The 23,060-nt window shown below is 39.0% G+C and overlaps 1 protein-coding gene across 1 annotated transcript in view; it reads left to right on the forward strand.

Annotated features, from left to right (window-relative positions):
* Positions 1–20,754, forward strand: part of LOC122801269 (vomeronasal type-2 receptor 26-like) — a 48,303-nt gene extending 27,549 nt beyond the window's left edge. Inside the window, exon 4 of the mRNA XM_044070819.1 lies at positions 19,838–20,754. Within this exon, the coding sequence (XP_043926754.1) occupies positions 19,838–20,754 (917 nt within the window). The remainder of the gene's footprint in view (positions 1–19,837) is intronic.
* The last annotated feature ends 2,306 nt before the right edge of the window (positions 20,755–23,060 follow it).

A 23,060-nucleotide genomic window follows, 5' to 3' on the forward strand; every position in this document is an offset into this window, starting at 1 on the left:
ACAGCAATTCAAATAATTGTGTGCAACCAAGTTCAGGAGCATAAGCATCACAGTAATTCAAATGCTTAATTCCCACACTAAAATGCAGCATGACCAGATGTTCTATATATCAGCACAATAAAATGTACGGAATGGTCCTAACGGCTAGTGTTTTACTTTGTTTTCCTTAACTGAAAACTCTGCTGCTGCAGACCTACATGCACACTGATTGCTGACCATAAACAATGAGCCCTCAGCCAATTCCAGCAGGCTGGCAGGCAGCTCATGATGCTGACATCATCGCGTACGCTTCTGCATACGATGACATCAGTGAAAAACTACAGAGGGAAAGAATGTAAAAAAAAAGCTGGGATAGAATTGAGAACAAAGGGGGCCGATTGGAAATTTGTGACACCCCATTATTTGGACCTCAAAACCAGTAAATGCCGAGGAATTTGGTATGTTTGAAAGGTATGCTAAGTGTGCAGCTGATTGCAAAATGGGAGCAGTCATTGAATCTACCCAAAACAAGAACACCCTTTAGACAGGTCTAATATAGACAAACACTTGGTGCCAAAGGCATAGCTTAAAACTTAATACCAAGAAATGCATTATACCACATTTTAGGAAATCGGTCACCCAGGGTAAAGGTGTCAGCCATAAAACACCCATAAAAGTTGATTTTAGTCAGGGGGAACTCATGTAGATAATAACCTTGTCTTCACCGAACATGTGTCCATGGTGGTAAGAAAATCCTTCTATGTTGCTCAAATTATAAGATAGGGCATGGCATATAGATCCAGAGATGTCATCATACCACTGTACTCAGCACCCATCAGGTCCATCATAGAGTATATTGCTCCCTTTGGTATGTATTTGACCAGACACATGCAGCAACTGGAACATCCACAAAGGTTTCTTACAAAAAGAATACAGAGACTAAGCACAATGTCCTAGGCTGAGTGTCTCACAGTTCTGTCACTTTACTAGGTGTCATAGAGACTTCTGAGAGGTGATCTTTGCCTGGTGTACAAGGCATTTCTGTACCCTGTTTTGCTGAACCTTTTGCCCATCCACAAAACAAATAGCATCAGAACTACTAGATCAAAAGACCTACATTTTGCTTGCAACATAAATAGCATGTGTTGGAGAGGCAGACATGTTTCCCAGAGAATTTACATATGAAGCAGAGTTCTTCCCTGTCCCTATTTAAGTGCAACTGGGACCAATAGGTGGGTAATCAGAAATTCACCCTGGTCTGGTTCCTATGTCTCTGATGGACAGAGGCAGACAGTAAATCACCCCCTTCAAATCAAATATAAATCACATTTGCGGGTCACATTTAGGTTGCACAGCTAAGCTTTTAAGGGCTACAGTTGATGTTAGCCTAGTATACATCTATGAACCTATGAAGCTATGATTTTAATTTTATATATATGGCAAATATATAAATATATCTTACGGTTTCTTTCAGTTGTAACAGTACATTAACACTTTCTATTCTAATCAACTCTCTTTCTGCTCCACTAATCACTAAACCTCCCTTTGTTTTATGTACTTTTTTATAACTTTTTTACCTATCTTCAGTTCTTTGACCATACTTCCCTTTCATGTCCTGACTCTAGTTTCTTTACCTTAACAATTTTGCTCAAAAGGAATTAATGCTTTTACTCAAATGCTTTCTGCTTTAAATGGATATAACTTGTCAGACAGCAAGAGACATTAGTTTATCCTGAAGTTGTATAAACTAATTTTGTTTACTTGTATCATCCTAGAAGTACTGCAACTGAACCATTTGCTTCTGCTTTTGTGCCTTCTGCACTTGGAACATGGCCAATAAAAGTCCAAAGAGCATCCAACCCACCAAGTCAACAAAGAATAAATATGTAACATGCAATAACTGCAGCCCTACTGTAGTTTTTGACATAAAGTTGGGTTATTGGAGGGATGTGTTAAGTTCATGTCATTTTGTAGTAGCCCTACTTTATATATTTTTTGTACTCAAGTATATGGTACAAAAGTGCTGAAAAATGATGCATGATTCCATTCTGAGAAATTCTGCAAAGTTCCAAATGGCCTTATAGTTTCCTCTGATTGTAAGTTTTTGCTGCAAAGAACATAATGGGTCCTATGGGATCAATTATCCTGAATAGTGCAACTTGTGCATGAGAACAATCAGGGTGCATCATAGACAAGGACATAAGTAAGACAGAAAGTGAAAGAAAGACATTAGCAAGACAGGTGACTGCTCAACCATTTACTACCCCATATGTCAACACAATAATTTAAATTAATAACAAAATATTTTCAGTCTGGCAGTCTAAAAGTCCTAAAAACTAAAAGTGAACATTCATTTTATAGTTACTGATGTATGTTTTTTTGCAGGAAACACCTCTAAAACTCAAACAGTCTATACATAAAGATTGACTTTTTTGCACAGCTGTTAGGCCAAGAAAAAAACAGGGTCCTTCCCGCTACATTTGCCCTCAATCCAATCAGGCTTACTCCACTCCCCCCTATCCTACCCCCAATTTCCAACCACCCCCACTAGCCCTACACTTGTAGGTAGCCTGTAAACACACATTCCTCGTTAACCTATCACAACACATCTCCCTAGCCTATCGCCACACCCACTCCTCTCACCATCCAATTACTCTCACATGTTACTCTCGGTGTATCTACTCTTTAGTGGAGTGTCACAAAGTTAAACAAACCACCAAGCCCACTCCCAGGAACCCATCTACTCTAAAGTACTCCTAAACTAAAGTGTTACTTCAGCAAATTTTATTAGTAAGCTTACTCACCACAGCCTACCTCGCCACCTCTTATAATACTTATCACATTACCAGCATTTACTCCCAAACAAACCCATATACAACACCACCCAGCAATAGCATCTATTACTTTAACATATCTCCCCACCACAACAATAACTCCAGTTTCCACCAGAATAGATAAACACAGCAAAAAGCTATCAGTACTGGACTAGATACTAACAAACAGGCCCTCTACAGATTACAATGTTGGATGTCTTCCTGACACTCTCAGCAACCAGCATTACACCTACCTAATAAGACACAAGACGAACCTGCAAAAACACACCATATACAAACACATCCACAACAAAAGAAATTTCTGTCCTGAAACCTTTAACTATCTTCTACAGCATTATAACTGGGTCCCTCTAAAACACCTTCACCTTGACTAAACAGTTGAATACTTCAACAATACTTTCCTAGATATTCTACACAGACAGGCACCCCCCCCCCACAGGAAGATCTGTGTCAAATTTAGGCATGTACCATGGCTACAAAAAGAGACCAGACAACTCCTCAAAGAGAGAGACACAGCCTAATCACAATATCAAGCCACCAAAGATCAATCCTCTTTAATCACCTACCACCAATTAAGAAACAGAGCCAAAAAAACAAATCCTAAATGACAAAAAAGCCTATTACACAACTATTCAACAAACTCACCAAATCAATCCTCCCAAATTTGGGGATCCATAAAAACAATTCCCCACTACAAATCCCACTTGAATCCACACTCAACACAAATTAGTTTTCTTTCAGGCCAATACAAACCAATATTATCAAAAAGCTTCTACTCAAACTAAAGCCCACTACCCTCACTGATGACCAGCTCTGCAATGAATTCCTCAAGCTAGCAGCTAGCACCATCACTTATCCTATCTGCCTAATCATAAACAGATCCCTCTCTGAACAATACATCACCAAGCTCTGGAAAATTTCCTACATCATCCCTCTTTACAATGGTGGCTTCTCTACCGACTTCTCTAATTATAGACCAATTGCTATACTCTCACCACTAGCTAAAATCCTACAAAAAATGTATTCATACACAACTCCTAGTCTACCTGTTAAGTAATAACTTGCTCTCTAAAACTCAATATGGTTTTAGACCCAAGCATAGCACCACAACTGCATTAATGTTTCACAAATACGATCAGCGAGCTTCAGAATAACGGCCAGCTATTATCCTCTATTTTCCTTGACATGTCCAAGGCATTTGACACAGTATCACACCAGAAACTACTCAAAGAACTAACCTCCTTAAAACTCTCTTAGCCTGCTCTAGCCTGGATTCACAGTTATCTATCAAACCATCAACATGCTGTCAAGTGGCAAAATGACCTCTCTACCCTGCTGCCCATCTCAGTGGGGGTGTCAAAAGGGACCATACTTGGCCCATTGCTATTTAGCATTTTCACAAACAAGCTGTGCACTGGCACAAACTTAGCCACCACAGTGCAATACGCTGATGACTCCACCCTGATCTGTTCAGCCCCATTCCTACCAACTCTCCTAGAAATTACTCAAAAATCTTTCGCTGATATAGAGAATTATCTCACAGAATACCAATTCATACTTAACCCAAACAAAACAAAACTAATGCTTTCCTCAAATCACAAATCAAACAGCCTCCTCCCCCATTTTGATATCTTCTCCTTCAATAAAACCAAAATTGAACCTGTTGGACATATCAAACTACTTGGGGTAACACTAGATCAGTGTCTAAAATTTGACAAACAAGCTCTCACCATCAAAATGGTCCACGTGAAACTTGGCATCCTATACAGATCTGCAAAATATCCAGCTAGACCACATTTACCCTCTACCCTCCTTTATGCCACCCCCATTTTCACAAACCTAAGAAAAGCTGACATAAACAAATTGGAGACTTCCTTTAGTAAAATAGCAAAATTCGTTGTACACCTTCCACCCAGAATTCATCACTGCTCTGCCCTACACATACTAAACTGGCTCTAACTGCCTTGAACCAATTAAGCACTACCCACTCTCTACTCTACCAATCTGACAACTACCCTGCCCTCAAAAATGTAATTCTGCCATACTCTAACTCCAGAACTCTGAGATCTTTTGACAAGTTTCTACTAAAAGTTACAAAGTCTAACCACAGCTTTGGAGACTCTGTCCTCTCCAATCAGATATCTAAAAGACAGAAGTCAATCCCACTTCACATACAAAATACTGCTAATAAGTCCAGATTTAAGTTGTTTCTCAGAGATCATCTGGACAACACTTGCTATCCTCCTGCTACACTCCAGGATGACCACATACTATCTCCCCCTATCTCCAAAGCCCCTATTTCCTGCCTTGTATCTCCTTATACTAAACTCTGCATACCAAGCACTGACTCTGCTTTTCTCACTTCACTTACTTCTTCTTCTTTTCCTTCATCTAATTCTCATCCCAATTTTCCTTCTCCACCTTGACCTTACTCTCACTCCTTGTCTTCCCTTTATTCTGCTATCTGTTATTGCTTCACCTGGAACAGGATAAGTATTTACTGAAGTAAAGCTTTTTATATACAAGAATAATATTCACCTGTCTATTATTTTTGTATTCACTCTGCCATCCTGTCTGCTATTTTTGTATTCACAATACCATCAAAAAGAAGGCTTGCATGTGCTGTGATATACCACCTATGCTTGATGTCCCAGCATCTGAAAACAAAACAAAACAAAATACAAGTACCAGAAAATAAAATTATTTCAGTTTCTAAAACAACCATTCCTAACACAGCTGACATGTAGCATATATGTGCTCTCGGCTGATCTCAGTTACAGCCTGGCCATGCTGGCCTGCAGCATGTGGAGCAGTTACAGCAGATACAGAGGCATGGCTCCCTCTGTACTGCATGGGACACAGTGCTTTGCATTAAACTTGTGAACAATCCAGTACAAAAAATAAAAAAAAAAAAACAGACATTAACCAAATCTGTGAGGTGCAATACCATATGTGCATGCAGGAACACCTGTGATCAACACTTCTCAGATAAGCTTTGAAAGGAGCTAATTATCTGCCATAAGTGCCATGGCCCCAGAGGACCTGTTTATCTGCTAGCTCATGGAAGTATATGTCATGGACCTCCTTTTGACTGTATCTTTCATATCATTTATACATCTCATGTACTTTATCTGGAGCCTGCAATGACTACCCAATATAAGTGAATCTACCGGTTTACTATCAGAATTGCGAACGTCACTCGGTCGAACGTTGTATAGTCGAACGCATATGGTCGGAAACACAAATGTCGAAGGCAGTATAATCAATCAGGAACGGTTTTACCATGGGTCGAGGTAGGTGTACAGTATAATACCCTACTACAAACATCCTCCCTACCTCGACCCATGGTAAAACCATTTCTCGATTGATTATACTGCCTTCGACATTTGTGTTTCCGACCATATGCGTTCGACTATACAACGTTCGACCGAATGACGTTCGCAATTCTGATAGTAAACCGACTCTACCACAATTTAATTGCACATTCCATCCTTCCTTCTCTTATATTCTCCATATCCCATCAGGGGATCGCCATCAGTTTTAAGTATATTTAGAAGGATTTTGTTTTCTTCCTCAGTGTGATTTGCTTTCTTCTTGCTCCAAAGCACTGTATATATATATATATATATATATATATATATATATATATATATATATATATATATATATATATGTGTATGGATCCCCTTTTAAATCATGAAATCTTATATTCCCGAAGATGAAAATACTGAGACTATTGTAGCAAAACATTATAATACTGAAAATCCATAATACTGAATGTTAAAATATCGGATCAGCTATTATATGAGTGCTAATTAGCTTTTTATAGGATACTGTTCCCTTAAGACAATTCATGTTGTATGGAATAAAAAAAAAAAAAAAGATGGTTGCCATCATGTAATAAGTCCGGGAAATATCATAGAGGCGTATAGAACAGGAAGTGTCAGAAAGATAAGTACATTTTTCATATAGTATGGTATGTACATTATTTAGAAAAGGGAATATAACAAAACTGCATTGGTGTTGTTACTTGAAGTCGGCTGAGGAGTAGAATGTTATATTTCCAGTTGTTGTCACTGTAGTGTGATCTTGAAGTTGATATATATAATTAGCAGGGGGTGTGGAAGGGTGCAGGGGGGCTTGCCCCCCTGCTTAAAAGTAGAGAAGTCAGCTGTGACTTGTTTGCGTTAGTTGGCTTATGTTTTGTGGTGGAGTGTAGTATGTATAGGTGTGCCTTTAATGTTTTAAAATTTTGGGAGTCGATCTTGTGGGAACAGACCTTTTGAAGTTTCAGGAAATTCATGTTTCATTGTTTTGGTCTTGGTATTGTGGTCTTTGGGAATGTAAGACTGTGTGATTTGAAAGTAAAGTCATATATAGTTGAAACGCTGTAAACCATAAACATGCATACAAGTCAAATGAATAACTCTTTCCAGAAGATATTATATATCCAAACTTCACCCCCCAATGTGAGGGGCTGTGCCCCCCACCCCCCTTACTATATATACTAACTCCAGTGTTGCACTGCAGTGGAGAATGGGGCATATACCTTTCGATGAAATGAGTTTCAGTCAAATGAGTTTTCAGTGAAGTGAGCTTTCAGTGAATTGTGATAAGGCAACTGATTTTCAGTGAAATTAAACTTCTAGCAAATGAGTGTCAGTGAAATGTGCTTTCTATCAAATGAAGTAGACCCATAAATATACTAATATATATATATATATATATATATATATATATATATACATATATATATATACACACACACACATATATATATATATATATACATATATATATATATATATATATATATATATATATATATATATATATATATATATATATATATATATATATATATATATATATATGTATGTATGTGTGTATATATGTATATGTGTGTGTGTGTGTGTGTGTGTGTGTGTGTGTGTGTGTGTGTATGCATATTTATACATTTATATATGTTCATAGGTTCATAGGTAGGTATTAGGCTATCGGCCCTAGGACCTATACAAGCTAGTCAAAAAGGTACCCTGGCTTTCGACACCCAAGAAAATTATTTTCCTGTGCCCCTGTTGACCAGAGCCATAGAGGTGATCTCCGGGCTGAATTTCCTTTTTCCTATCCAATCATCAAGATTTTTCTTGAAGAGTGCTAATGAGGAGCTTTGTTTGATATAGGTAGGTAGTTTGTTCCAGAGTATGGAAGTCTCTGGGACAGGAATCTATCCCTTCAACATGTTCTGTTTATTGTGGTGACAAGGTTTAGGTCCCTAGAGCGTGTAGCTCAGAGGGACTGGGATTTCTTTAAGTGGAGCATGTCCAACAGCTCTGAGTTTGACATAGTTTTTTATGTTAGGCAGAGCTCACCTCTGAGTAGGCGATATGTGACAAGAGTAAAGCTGGAGTTTTTTGAGATGGTCTGCGTAAGGTATCTGTTTGAGGCCAGTAATCCTCTTTGTGAGGTACTTCTGTGGCCTTTCCAGTTGTTGTAGATGTCTTGTGAGGTACATACCAAAAGGGGCATTATACTCTATAATGAGTCTAATGAGTGATGAGTAGAGGGGAACAATGACCTCTTTTTTCCTGGATGAGAAACCTTTTGTGATGAGGTGTGCCATGTAGAAGGATTTTCTGACTACTGTGAAGATGTGATTATCAAAGGAGAGACTACTGTCCACCTGTGTCCCAAGGTCTCTTATCACGCTTTCGGTGTTAAGTAGACTACCACCTATGTGGTAGCTCATGGGTACAGAGTTTTAACCAATGGGGATGACAATGCACTTTTTGGTATTGAGCTTGAGGCCATGGCTTTGACACCAGGCATCTGTCTCATTGAGGCCCTTTTATAGGATGTCCACATCTTTAGGAGTTTCAATTATGGCTCCTAGTTTGCAGTCATCTGCAAACTTCATTAGCCAAGGACCTTCTGTGTTAGCCTGTACTTCAGAAAAGTAGATACCAAACAGGAGAGGACCCAGGACTGAACCCTGTGGTACTCTACTTGTCACTGGTCTGAAGTCGGATTTGGAGTCTGCTACTTTCACAGTGTGGGTTGTGTCAGTGAGCCAGTTGGCAATCCATCTTGTGACATAGGGAATTATACCTAGTTTAGTGAGTTTATCTATAATTCCAGAGTGGGGGATGATGTCAAAAGCCTTGGCGAGATCTAGATAGGCTGTGTGAACCACCGTACCCTCATCTATGGCTTTGGTGACTGCTTCAAAGAAGTCAATCAGATTTAGGAGACATGATCTGCCTTTTACAAACCCAAACTGGGTGGGGTCCAGAGTTTGGAGATTACCAGTGTCTTTGTTTATAAGTTCCATGATGAAACGTTCCATGGCCTTGCAGATCAGGCTCATTAGGCTAATGGGGAGGTAGTTCCCGGAGTCCGTGGTGGCTCCCCCTTTGTGGAGTGGGATAACCATTGCTGTGTGCCATTCAGAGGGCACAAAGCCTGAGATGAGGCTATGACTGAACATGGTGCTTAGGTGGTGTGCCAGTTCTTTCTGTAGTTCATGTAGAACACAGCCTGGGATGTTATTAGATCCCATGGATGTTGTGTTCTTGGTTTTGGAAAGTGTGTTTTTTACCTATGCAGCCATGATTACAGGAACTTTGCATTCTTCTAGTATAGAGATGGGCCCTTTAGGGGGTGAGGGGGGGTAAAGTTAGCACTGAACCTACCTGCCAGGATGTTGGCAATATCAGTTGGTTCTATATATTTAATGCCATTGTGCTGTAACTCAGAGCAGATCTGAGGTATTGCCATTGAGATTCTTGACGTAGTTATAGAATGCTTTGTGGTTGTCTTTTGAATCAGTGGCGGTTTTGTTTCCATAACTAGCTTTGGAGGATTTTATGAGGGATCTTAGCTTCTTACTGAGGCTGACCAGGGAGTTCTTCTAGTCATGGGATTTTACTCTTTTTTTGCAACAGTTTCTTTCTTCTCTTGTAGAGTTTGTTTATGGCAGGGGACCACCAGATCGGCTTCCTTTTTTTGGAGGCTAGCATCTTGGATCTGTTAGGGATAGCATGAACCATGCACTTGTGTAAGTGCTTATAAAGTGCATTTGTGTAGGATTCAGCAGTCGTACCTCTATTGTCCATTTGCATGGGTGTTGTGAAGTTTGCCACTTTTGTCTTAAGAAGTGTGAAGTTGGCATTGGAGAAATTTTTTACAGTGGTTTCCCTAATGGGGGGTGGGGGTGGGATGTGGATGTCTAGGCTGATTAGCTTGTGGTCGGATCTGACCAATGAGGAATTGACCTCTGGTGTGGAACACTGGTCACACATGTTGGTAATGACCAGGTCTAGGATATTGCTGCCCCTGTTGGGGGTGTGGATAAGTTGATCCAAGGCGTTGAAATTTATGAATTCCTGAAAACATTGAGCAAAACAGTTGGCACATGAGTCGTTTTCCCAGTTAATGGTGGGGTAGTTGAAATCGCCCTCTATTAGGGTGTTGGGTTGTACCCTAATATTTTCCTGTGTATCAAGAAATGAGGAGTGGGAATCCTGGGGCATGGTGGGGGATCTGTAGCAAGTTACAATTTGGATTTCAGTCTTGCCCAGCGTTAGTTGTACTTAGATAATCTCGGATGCATTATGCTGAGCAACTTGCCTGGAGGTGTGGACATCCTTAATGAATATGGGCATGCCTCCACCTTTAGTGTTTTGGTCCAGGTTAGGTGGCCGAAAGGTGTGGTATGAATTATAGCTTGGTAATGCAGGGGTGCTCTCTGGAGCCTTGAACCAGGTCTCTGTCACTGCACAGATGTTGATATCCTCCATTTTAAGGAGTGCCTCGAGTGAATGCATTTTGAGGTGTAGCATTGTTTGGATTTAGGGACAGTCTAGTGAGACATACAATACTCCATAAGTGTTTGATCAGTTGTTTTTGGCTACATGTGTACTGTTCCACTTGCATCCACATTCCAAATATCTTGCAAAAGAAATATATGCGTGTGCATTGTCACATGGTTTTAGATGGCACAGATGATAAGGTATCCCACAATATTAACACCAGCTATACCTGTACCTGCCTGCCACAGTCATTGTGTTCTTATGGCTTGTCTAACATACACTTGGACTTATGGTGGCAAGTACGGCAGCCATGTAGCTAAAATAAATACGTATCCTACTCACACGGTACTATGTAAGAGTCATATGACTGGCAATTAGTATGGTGACCCAATGGCCAGGATTAGAGATGACTTCCATATCCTATACAAACCAGTTGACAGAGGAAAGCTTTCTTCAGGACTTTCTTGACCACACAATGAGAGAAGAGCCTAACAGTCCTGTAATAGCTACCCGATAATAATAATAATAATAAAACATATAATGATAAAAAAAAAGACTACCCTACTTTATACCCCATTGACTACTGCATGCAAGAGTAATGGGATAGAGGGTGGGTGGTGCTACTGTAGCAGTGAAGAATTCAAATATCTACTGTTATGGGTAAGTGCAACTTACACAACTGTACTATGTTCATCATTTCCACTACTACAGTTGCCCTTAGGCTATATGTAGGTTAAATACCAAATCAATCCACCCTGGAAGGGAGAAGGATATGGATCCACGAACCTCTGGAGATTGGTTCTATTAAAGTTTGACCTGGGCCTAGAAATGGAATTCAGTTTGTAATGTTTTATAAATGTGTGTACATAGGACCAAGCAGGTGCCTCTAGAATGATTCTAGAGTCCACCAAATTCATTACACCCTCAAAGAAGACAAGGCTCTAGTGGAATGTGTGTGGATTTGCTATGGAGGGAATAACCAAATAATAGTTGTAGACAGTAGCCTGGAAATTGTTTGTTTGAATGCAAAGTGCCACTTTTTTCCCATTTGATAAGAAATAAATAGCTAATCATCTTTTCCAAATGGCTTAGTTCTCCCAAGATAGTGCATGAGCTGCCTATCCACATCGAGGGCATGCAGAACCTGTTCTCCTGGTGGCTTGATTCAAAGTAAATTCTGAACCCACTTTCAGCATGAATGGGCTTGTCCTTCAAGACACCAACCCCAATGGAAAATCAGATAGGGTTCATTCACCATGAGATGTTATAACTCAGAAAACTGTACTCAACATTGTTCTGGCATCCTGCAAAAAAAGAGTATCTGCTGAAGAGCTAACTCCCAAGCTATCACTGCCAACCTTCATGGCAGTATTATATACTACATGACTGTGGTATTGTTTGTAATCATTTGAAGATGTCCTGGGGACCTAAGGTGATAGAAAGACTTCAAGGCATGGATAACATCCAAAACTCTTTTAAGATGATGTACTTTGGCTGTCTGATGAATTCCCCATGTCTTGCACATTAACTGTTTTGGGAACTGCTCCCAGAGTCATGAACCTTAAATTGGTTTGATGTTCAGGTCCATATAGTGATACAGACAATGTCTTCATCACATAGATCAGATCCCAAGGAGGACCAGACTCTTTACTAGGAGGTCTCAGCTGTAAAACTCATTTCAGTAACTATTTCTCAACAAACAATAAAGAGAGGAGAAGAGATCTGGCATGCTGAAGTGGTTGCAAAATGAGCATTTATAGTGGAATAAATGAGGCAAAAGGAAAGTAACCCATATAAATATTTGAGCACCTGCATTACAAACTCCCTGATGGGACCCTGTATATTGGTTATGCACCAATTAAAAAAAAGTGTTTCTACTTACCAACATAGGGTTTTCTATTAGTAGACTTTATTGAGTCCTTTAGTACTCGGTGCAAGTCCTTATGAAATAAGTGCCTAAAAGATATCAAAATTGAATCACACATGCAGTCAGTTGAAGTTGTTTGATAAAAAGGTGTATCAACCCCCCCCCCCCCCCCCAGTCTTGTGTGAATACATTCAATCTGTGAGGTAGCTCATGGTAATTGCCTTTGGCCAGTTCCATAAGAAATGATAACCAATATTGCCTGTGCCAAATGGTGGTCACCACAGTTATTTTTGGGGTATGCTTTTGAATCTTCAGTGTTACACGTATATCATTGGAAAGTGCAGAAATGCATAAAAGGAAAATTCCCTTTTAAGAAAATGAAAATGAATCCATCTTCCAGGCTTGCTTGCAATGACCCCTGTAACAAAACTTGTTTGTCTATTTTGAAAGGAAGGAAGGAAGCAGATCTACTTGATTTCACCACACCTGGATCAATTCTTAGTAGACCTCACCTATTCAGTTCCATCTGTGAGGTCCTACCTTGATTGTGCTCAGCTTGTCTACCACTAAGTTTGCTCTGAAGGAATGTAAGATCAAAACTTAGTGGCAGACAAGTTTTGCTCTGTCAAATTGTAAGCAGCTTGGAGGGATAAGGAATGCTGAAGAGCTGACTCCCAAGCTATCCTTGCCAGCCTGCAGAGAGGGTATGACCTTGTATGTCCCTACTTGTTTATATATTACATTACTGATGAATTGTCTGCAATCATTTAAAGAAGTCCTGGGGACCAAAGATGATACAGAAACTTTAAGGTATGGATCACAGCTAACATCATTTTTAAGTTGAAGTGCTGTAGTCTGACTGAAAGATTCCACAGGTCTTGTACTTTCACCCCTCTGGAAACTACAACTAAAATCGTATTCATCTGTTTTGACAGATTGGTTTGGAGTCTTAGGATAAAAGTTGAGACTTCAGTTCAGATGGATTTGTCATCTCCACCACTGCAGTTCCCTTTTCATAAAGCCCAAAACTGGAATTTGATATTGCAGAGATTGCAAATGTTGCATTCATATTTTTTAATGTGTAATCTGGCAAGCGGTATCATGAGAATCATCAAAGTCATGAATCCCTGAATCCTGACAAATTCTCTTGCAGAAGCCTAAGACTGATTGGAGAAGTTCAGGAAACATCTAGATAAAGATCCACTTTGTCTTGTGTTAAAAAGTTAATTTGAAGACAAGAATCTATAAGGTATCTCAGAAACAACAATCTTGCGAGATGGAACCAAGCATGATTTTACAATATTTGTCTGGAAGCCCAGATTGTTCAAAAGAGACATTGCCCATGTTAATGACTCTTGTCATCAGGATAAAGATTCTGCAAAGACAAGCAAGTCATCGATATAAAGAAAAAATGTGAATGTCATTCTGACTGCAATAAGCTATGAATAAGGCTAGATACTATGAGTATAAACATCGGTAACCACAAGGTGAAAAATACTGACTGCAAAATCCAAAACTCAGAATCCACAATTCCCTCAGTCAGGCTCACTGGTTACAAGGAAAAACAACAACTTAAGTTGTACAAGGTATTTTAATAACAGCGAGACTCCAAATTCTCAGTACAAAACCCCAGATTAAGCATTTTCATTCCACAAGTGAACTTTATCAGAATAACACAATCCAAAATTCAAAGCACTTAAATAGTATCATCAGTTAAAATACACTTCCACCAATAGGTTAATTGAATGATTACAAATAATTACATATGAAAATGTGGTCTAAGATAGATATCTTAAAATCAAACATAGTAGAATAATGGTAAAATGCATGAACAATGTGTATGAAAAATAAAACTAAACATAAAACTAAAACATAAAAATGTCTACGTGCAACCATATATCTTCCAGCAAATGCCCAAGTATTCCAGGAAAAACAAATTGTCAGTCAAAGTTTTACTTTAAGGCTCTCTTCCTTAAAGCAGGGATAATGGAACAGTGCTCATTTAACCTTTGGGGTGAACAAGCATCCAGTATGAGCTGCCACATAAGTTCACAGAACTCAAGGTTGTTTTCCCAGTCACCACCCCTCTCAAATTGTTTAACCTGTTCCAACACCCAAAATTTGAAACAGTAATCTACACATACCAAAATGTGTTTAAAAAGGGCATTGGTGTCTTTCTTTCTACTGATTTCATAAAAATGCTCATAGATCCTCTGTTTCAGTTTTCTTTCTGTTTTGCCAACATAATATGCAAAACAGACTAAGCAAAATGCCAAATAAACAACCCCCTTGTCTGGCAGTTATAATAGCCTTTGGCTTTCAAAATCCCACCAGGGTGCTGAAAATCAAGTTTATCCGTGTCAGCAATAGAAGAACATTGGGGGCACATACCACACTTATATTTGCCTCGCCACCCTGTCCCAATAGTATTGCTATTAATCCTTTCAAAAATGTTTAGGTTGTAACCCCTTCTCAAACTAAATTTTACATCCCTGGAAAAAATGTCCAAAGTACTGGGCATACTAGCAAAGATGCCCCAGTAAGTCATGAAAATATTTTTCATAAAGTGGATGCCTCCATGAAAATCTGACACAAAGTAGATTTCCCTACCTTGGTGAGGCTCACCACCACCCACCTGACTGTTGTGATCCACATCCATTGTTGGCAAAGCACCATCCATTGTTCGTGAACAACCCACTGGGTTTTCTATGGATAAAATAGGTTTAAATCTAACACCCCGTCCTTCCAACATTACATCTCTAATAGAACTCACCATAGATTTGGGGTGCCTTCTTCTAACGATGAGGTCTCCAATATATTCCAACTCAGATATTAAGTCTTAAGGGTGGTCATGCAGGCAGTCCTAACCATCTGCCCTTTGACAATATTCCTCTTTTGGAAGTAGGGGTGTTCACTTTTAAAATGTAGGTATGGATTAGAAATTTTTTTTCCTGTATAACTGAGAAATATATTTATTCATACTCAAGTCCTTCCTAATGTCTACATCCAAAAAACAGGATTCGTTTTCTCCCACACTGGATGTAAATTTCAGAAAATTAGTAGTTTTGTTAATATAATCTAAAAGTTTTTCTGCAGTATCCCTTGGGCCCTTCCATACAATAAGTATGTTGCCCAGGTGCCAAAAATGGCTTCTACTATACTGATAGAATGATGAAGTAAACACATAATGTTCTTCCCAGTATAAAATAACTATATTGGCAAATATGGGGCACAAGAGGCCCCCATAGCCACCCCACCTATCTGCTTGTAATACTCCCCCTGGAAAAATACAAACTTGTACTTAAGTACTGACTCCATGTTTTCCAAGACGAGTCTGAATTCCAAGAGGGAAAGGAAGTCAAAATCCACTATAACTTCCTCAAACCAAGACAGCCCTATGTTGTGGGGAATGACACTAAACAAATCTTTAATGTCAATTGTGAAAAAAAAATAGTCTGCATTAAATTCTATGTCCCTGAACTTGGTCAGGAAGTCCCACAGGTCTATTAGAATGTGGGGCTAAATGGTATAGAATGGTTTTAACTTGCTATTCACATGCATAACAAGCGGTTGCGTTTTTGGCCCTACTGAAGAGACAGTTGGTCTCAAAGGGGAGTTTTGAACATCTTTGTATGTTTTAGGGATCCCAATAATATCTCGAATCACCAGTTTGGGAACCCGCATGAAGTCAAAAAGTTGTTCATCTAACACCTCCTGGAACAAGTAGTCTTCAAGATACATGTCCACATTCCTGTATGCAAAGTTAATCTAATTTATAGATACTTCTTGATATTTTCCATCACCATGTAAAATCTCGAGCATTTTACTAGAATACAACCAAGCAAAACAGAAAAAAAGTTGAAACAGATGATCTATGAGCATTTTTATGAAATCAGTAGAAAGAAAGACACCATTGCCCTTTTTAAACACACTTTGGTATGTGTAGATTACTGTTTCAAATTCTGGGTGTTGAAACAGGTTAAACAATTTGAGAGGAGTGGTGAGTGGGAAAACAGCCTTGAGTTCTGTGAACTTATGTGGCAGCTCAGACTGGATGCTTGTTCACCCCCATGGTTAAATGAACACTGTACCATTATTTCCCCTTTAAGAAAGAGAGCCTTAAAGTAAATCTTTGGCTGACAATTTGTTTCTCCTGGAATACTTGGGCATTTGCTGGAAGATATATGGTTGTACGTAGACATAATTTTTATGTTTTAGTTTTATGTTCAGTTTTATTTTTCATCTATAGTGTTCATCCATTTTATCATTATTCTACTGTGTTTGATTTTCAGATATCTTAGACCACATTTTAATACATAATAATTTGTAATCATTCAGTTAACCTATTGCTGGAAGTGTATGTTAATTGATGATACTATTTTAAGTGCTTTGAATTTTGGATTGTGTTATTTTGATGAAGTTCCCTTGTGGAATGAAAGCGCTTAATCTGGAGTTTTGTACTGAGAATTTAGGGTCTCGCTCTTATTAAAATACCTTGTACAACTTGATTTGTTGTTTTTCCTCATAACCAGTGTGCCTGACTGAGGGAATTGTGGACACTGTGAGAATAACCTTGCAGTTGTAGATAAACCAAAGGGTACTGCAGAGAGCTGATAATGCGACCCAGAAACAGAAAGCCTTAGAAATTTCCTGAAGCTTATGGTTATGGGAATATGGTATTACTTAACCAAGCCGGAGGTGTATTTCTTGGTAATGTGGATCAAGGCACCTCTACATTTAGCTCATATCCTTGCTGCTGTTGGTCTAAATGTGTGGAAGGCACTGTAGAATAGATAAACTTTTAGCCAATATCCAAAAGCCTGGTGGGGGGGTGGCAGGTGCAGACCATCTTTAGCAAAGAAATGTGGACTGTTTACCATATCCTCCTATACTAATAGATATTGGATCCACCTGGAATAACACCAGAAACTAAGCCAATTATTAAAGTCAGTCACTTTCTGTTCATACTGTGGCATCATCCTTGGTGAAGGTGGCATACTGCTCAATGCAAGGCACAAACCTGTCTGTTACACATATTCAAAGAGATCAATAATATCTCTTTTCATATTATCCAGTGATATATGTCTGTGGTCTTTTACACCCATGTGGACTATATTAGCATTATATTGGTACCTGTGGTGCAGTGACATGAGTGTGTATGAGGTTTTGCAGTTTCCAACTCCATATAAAGAACTAACCATACCTTCCGCTTGATCAGCCTGGTGAGGGGGCATCTGTGTGTTGTACAATCAAGTCCACTAGAGTACTAAGTAAAGTGTTTGCTTGCCTTTTGTTCTTTGTTTTTGGGGGGAATCACTGGGTGTAGGTTTATATATGTTGTTAGGTGTTGCTTTTGGTGTGTGTTTTAGTGATTGTTGAGGATAGGTGTTGCTGTTTGATAGCTTAAGGTATACAAAGGATGAGAGTGGGTCTGCGAGTAGCACCAATGCTAGATAAACAGTAAGGGCAGGCAGCTCAGCTACCTAGGCTAGATATACAGTAAGGACAGGCAGCTCAGCTACCAAGGCTAGATAAACAGTAAAGACAGGCAGCTCAGCTACCAAGGCTAGATAAACAATAAGGACAGGCAGCTCAAAAGTCTCCAAGTTTAAAAGCACAGCAAGAAAGGGGTGGAGGATGGAAAAAAAATCAGAAGAAAGATAGCAAAAATGCAATAAAATGAGATCCCACCCAGAAATGGTTTAAACACCTAGGCAGAACACATAAACCACTTGAAAATAATATGCTATAAATCACTGCAGCTATAAAAATGCCTTCAATTAATAGCTTTAACTTCAGATACAGAACAAAAGCATAACAGGAAACACATAAAGCTGATTTAAATGATAAATGCAGTAATTTTAAATGTAGTTTAAAGGTACGTCCCTGGATGCAAAATGTAGTCCAAATGCTTTGTTTTCAAGCTTCCAGCTGTCCCAATGTGGCCAATGTGATACTGTTAGATACAATTCATCATCCCCAACTACTCACTTATAGACATTTTCATCACAGACAATCCTCTTACAAATCAAATAGAGCCATGTCATTAACTGTGCACCACAGAGATCTAATTGTGTTAAAATAGACCCTGTAAATTACTCCACCTAGTTTCACACAAATGCACATGAATACTACAAAGCCAGAACAAATATACTTAATCTGAATATTGTCAGTCACTTTCATCCAGAGACAGCATCCGTACCCAACAACTGAAGACAATGTTATTGATGCTATACATGTCATATATCAGAATATAGTAAACTAAAAATTAATATTTAACCAGAGTAATTTCAAACCCCCCGCACCTACACACGCACACACGCACACACACACACACACACACACACACACACACACACACACACACACACACACACACACACACACACACACAGACCCATGCACACTAAACAGATAACTGCAACACAGCTCACTACTGTCAGAATATAGTGTGTGACCCATAATTGTCAACATCTTAGTTCAAGAATCAAAGGGAATACTAAAAGATTGGGGAGAGATTTCTTCACATTAGCAAGCTTTGTATCAGCATGCTTTTTCTGACAGTTATGAAGTATGTAACTCAAATGTCTGTCATTATTTAGTAACTGCAATCCTCAATGATTTGCCGTAGCACCACAACTTTTCATAAAGCAAATTAAAATATGATTTCCAAAGGATTTAAAGTCACCAAAAATACACCAAAAGACAACGTGAAGGTGACAACGTTGTCTAAGGATGCAGAGGTATCAACAACATAATTAAGATGTTCACCAGCACAGTTTTCATTCAAAACAACTGTAAAGCATTAAGGGCTTCCATCCACACTGATCAGGGCTTCTTCAGGATCTGATTGGTATGGACGAAAGTGCTTAATGGTTTACAGTTTTGAATAAAAACAGTGCTATTGAATGCCTTAGTTATTTGGTTGATACATCTGCATCCTTACACTATGTTGTCACCTTTTTACTGTTTTTTGAAACTAAAATATGAAGAAAAATCAGGGACAGCTGAACACTTCTAAACCCCCCTCAACTATACCTTTCAACTTCTTTGCAATTTTTATTTTATCTGAGTTGTTAGAAATTTAGTTGTATTTATACTGACTTTTATGAGCATAGTTGCTATTTGACATGCATTAGAGAAGAAGGTGAGTACATGTATTTGAAATATTGCCGTTAAGTTATGTTACAGCTTCTTATTTGTTTCATGTTTTACCTAAAAAGTTTGAAAAAAAATCATTCATGTGCAAGTGTATTGAGAAGTATGCAGTCATGATTATTGATAAATGTGTAACAGAAGGATTATTTCCTTTACGAATTTGTATGACCATATATATTTTTTTCTAGATGCTAATAACTGCTTCAGATGCCCTGAAGACCAATGGTCAAATGAGAAACAGACTACATGCATCCAGAAATCTGTTGACTTTCTTTCTTATGAAGGAGCACTTGGGTCATCTCTGACTGGTTCCACAATATTTTCTTCAATGATTATAGTTTTTGCCCTGTGTACTTTTGTTAAGTATAGATACACCCCGATTGTGAAAGCAAACAACCGTGAACTCAGTTTTCTTATTCTTGTTTCCCTGTTCTTCTGCTTCCTGTGTCCCTTGATGTTCATTGGTCAGCCACATACACTGACCTGCTTGCTCCGACAGACTGTATTTGGGATAGTATTTTCCTTCTCTGTTTCTGGGATACTGGCTAAAACTGTTACAGTGGTCATTGCTTTTAAAGCAACAAAGCCTGACAGCAAGTTAAGGAAATATGCAGGACCAAAAACTCCCTACTTTATTGTCTTCTTTGGCACCCTGGTGCAGGTTATCATATGCATCATTTGGTTGGCAATTTTTCCACCATTTCTGTATCAGAATATGAAAACTGAAGAGGATAAAGTTATAGTAGAATGCAATGAGTGTTCAGTAGTCATGTTCTTCTGCATGCTGGGATACTTGGGTATCTTGGCCACTATCAGCTTTGTTGTGGCTTTTCTAGTGAGAACTTTGCCAGATAGTTTTAATGAAGCTAAATTTATCAGCTTCAGCATGATTGTATTTGTTAGTGTTTGGCTGTCATTCATACCAGCATACCTCAGCACAACAGGAAAGTATATGGTGGCTGTAGAGATATTTGCCATCATAGCATCTGGTGCTGGAGTAATTATTTGCATATTTGGCCCAAAATGTTACATCATTATTTTTAAACCACATCATAACACGAGGCAACACCTAATAGGGAATATAAACTCTTCCAAGAAACTATAGATCCTTCATCAAATATGTAAATATGTATCAGTTGAATTATTGCAGTAACAGAAGTCATAAGCAGCTTTTATGAAAACAACAACCTCTGGCAGGATGGCATTTTAGTGCAACAGTTAGCATTGTTACCTCAAAGTCCTTAGCTCTACAGATTGATTCTGAGCTTGGGTGCATTCTACATGGGAGTCTGTACATCTGTCCTACCCTGTTGAACAAATAAATGAATCAACAGCTGATGAAGCTATACACTGCATTACATATTTCCTTTGAATTTAAGCTTTACTCAAGCAAATTATATTTTAGAATATTATAATAGCAATGTGGAGAGCATTTATGTGTTTCAAAACAGAGAGTGATAATAACGCTGAAATTAATTCCAGACTGAAGTTTTACTCTGACGTCGGAATAAAAAACAAATAAGAGAAGGGGTAAGATTATATCCTTAGCTATCAAATTACATTAGATATTATGCACCTGACCCCATCCTAAACTAAATGTCAGAATGTTCTTCTTTCTAACTACCTAAATGTAGTTGTCATATCAGAGTTTAAAAGAGGAACAGGCTTCATCATTCCTTATACTGGCATTCTCTTTTCACTCCACTGTCTTCTCTTGTGCTTACAAAAAATACTTCCTAGAGCCATGCACAAGTTATTAACAACAGCTAAATATACTTCATTAGGACACTACAGCATCCATAGGGATTATAAGTTCATAGGTTCATAGGTGTGTACTAGACTAATGGCCCTGGAGCCTTTAAAAGCCTAGCCCATAGGATTACCCTTGCATCATGCCACCCAAACTTAGTTCCCAGTGCCTCTGTCGAGTAAAGCCACTGGAGTGATCCCTGGGGTGAATTTTCTATTTCCCATCCACTCATCAAGATTTCTCTTGAAGAGGGCCAGTGAGGTGCTTTGCTTGACATGTATGGGAAGTATATTCCATAGCATGTGGTGCAGAGGGATTGGGATTTCTCTAGATGCAGCATTTCTAACAGAGCTGGGTCAGACATGGCTTTGTATGTCAAGCAGAGATTGCCTCTAAGTAGGTGATATGACACAGAGAATAGTTGGAGTTTTTTTTAGTCTGTCCATATAGGACAAAAGATTAAGGCCTAGGATCCTCTTTGTGAGGTACTTTTGCAGCCTCTCCAGTTGTCGCAGGTGTTTAGTGTGGTACATGCCAAATGGGGCATTGTACTCAGTGACTGGCCTAATGAGGAAAGAGTAGAGGGAGACAATGACCTCTTTCTTCCTGGATGCAAAACTCTTAGTAATGAGATGTGCCACATAGTAGGACTTTCTGACCACAGTGGCAATGTGGTGGTGAAAAAAGAGGTTGCTGTCAACCTGTGTTCCCCGATCTCTTATAATGCCTTCTGTGTTCAGTGGACTACCATCGATGTAGTAATTCATGGGAACTGGGTTTTTCCCAAAGGGGATGACGACACATTTTTTGGCATTGAGCTTAAGGCCATGTTTCTGAAACCAGTCGGTCTCAGTGAGGCCTTTCTGTAGGATGTGAACATCATTTGGGGAGTTAATAATAGCTCCCAACTTGCAATTGTCTGTGAGCTTTGTCAGCCAGAGTCCCTTCATGTTGGCCTGGACTTCAGATAAGTAGATAGCAAACAGGAGAGGACCCAGGTCCGACCCCTGCGGGACTCCACTCATGACTGGTCGGCAGTCTGACTTGGAGTCAGCTACTTTCACACTGGGTTCTACCTGTGAGCCAGTTAGCAACCCACCTAGTCATATAGAGGTTGATGCCTAGCTTAGTGAGTTTTTATTTGATTCCTGAGTGGGGAATGGTATCAAAGGCCTTGGCCATATCAAGGTAGGCTGTATGAACCACATTGTCTTCATCCACAGCTCTGGTGACTGATTATAATGGAACAGATCATCTTCTGCAATGTTATTTTTTTATTTTTCAAATATCAGCTGTGTTGTCCATAGCAAAACTTACAGAATTTCACCTTAATTATCTGACCTCTCTTGAGACCCTTTACAAAATCATTTTTTCACCTCTGCCTGCAATGAATGCCAAGCCCCAAATGCTCTCTCAGACAAAAATGACTTCACCATCAATCATGAGCCAAGTCACTATATGTGACTACCTTTAAGCTACACTGCATTGCACCTGCTTACACTGGACTATCACCCCATTTTCTGATTTTGAACTAAATAGCTCCATGCAGGCATGAAAAGCAAATATGTTTTTTTCACATAGTTGATCTTCTATGCAGTGGTTATATCTGTTAATTTCACCAAGTGATTAATATTATGTTGCACTTTGCTGTATTAAAAAAT

Source organism: Protopterus annectens, chromosome 4.part1 (assembly GCF_019279795.1).
Source record: "Protopterus annectens isolate FY-2018-M chromosome 4.part1, PAN1.0, whole genome shotgun sequence".
In the NCBI taxonomy this organism is placed as follows: domain Eukaryota; kingdom Metazoa; phylum Chordata; order Ceratodontiformes; family Protopteridae; genus Protopterus; species Protopterus annectens.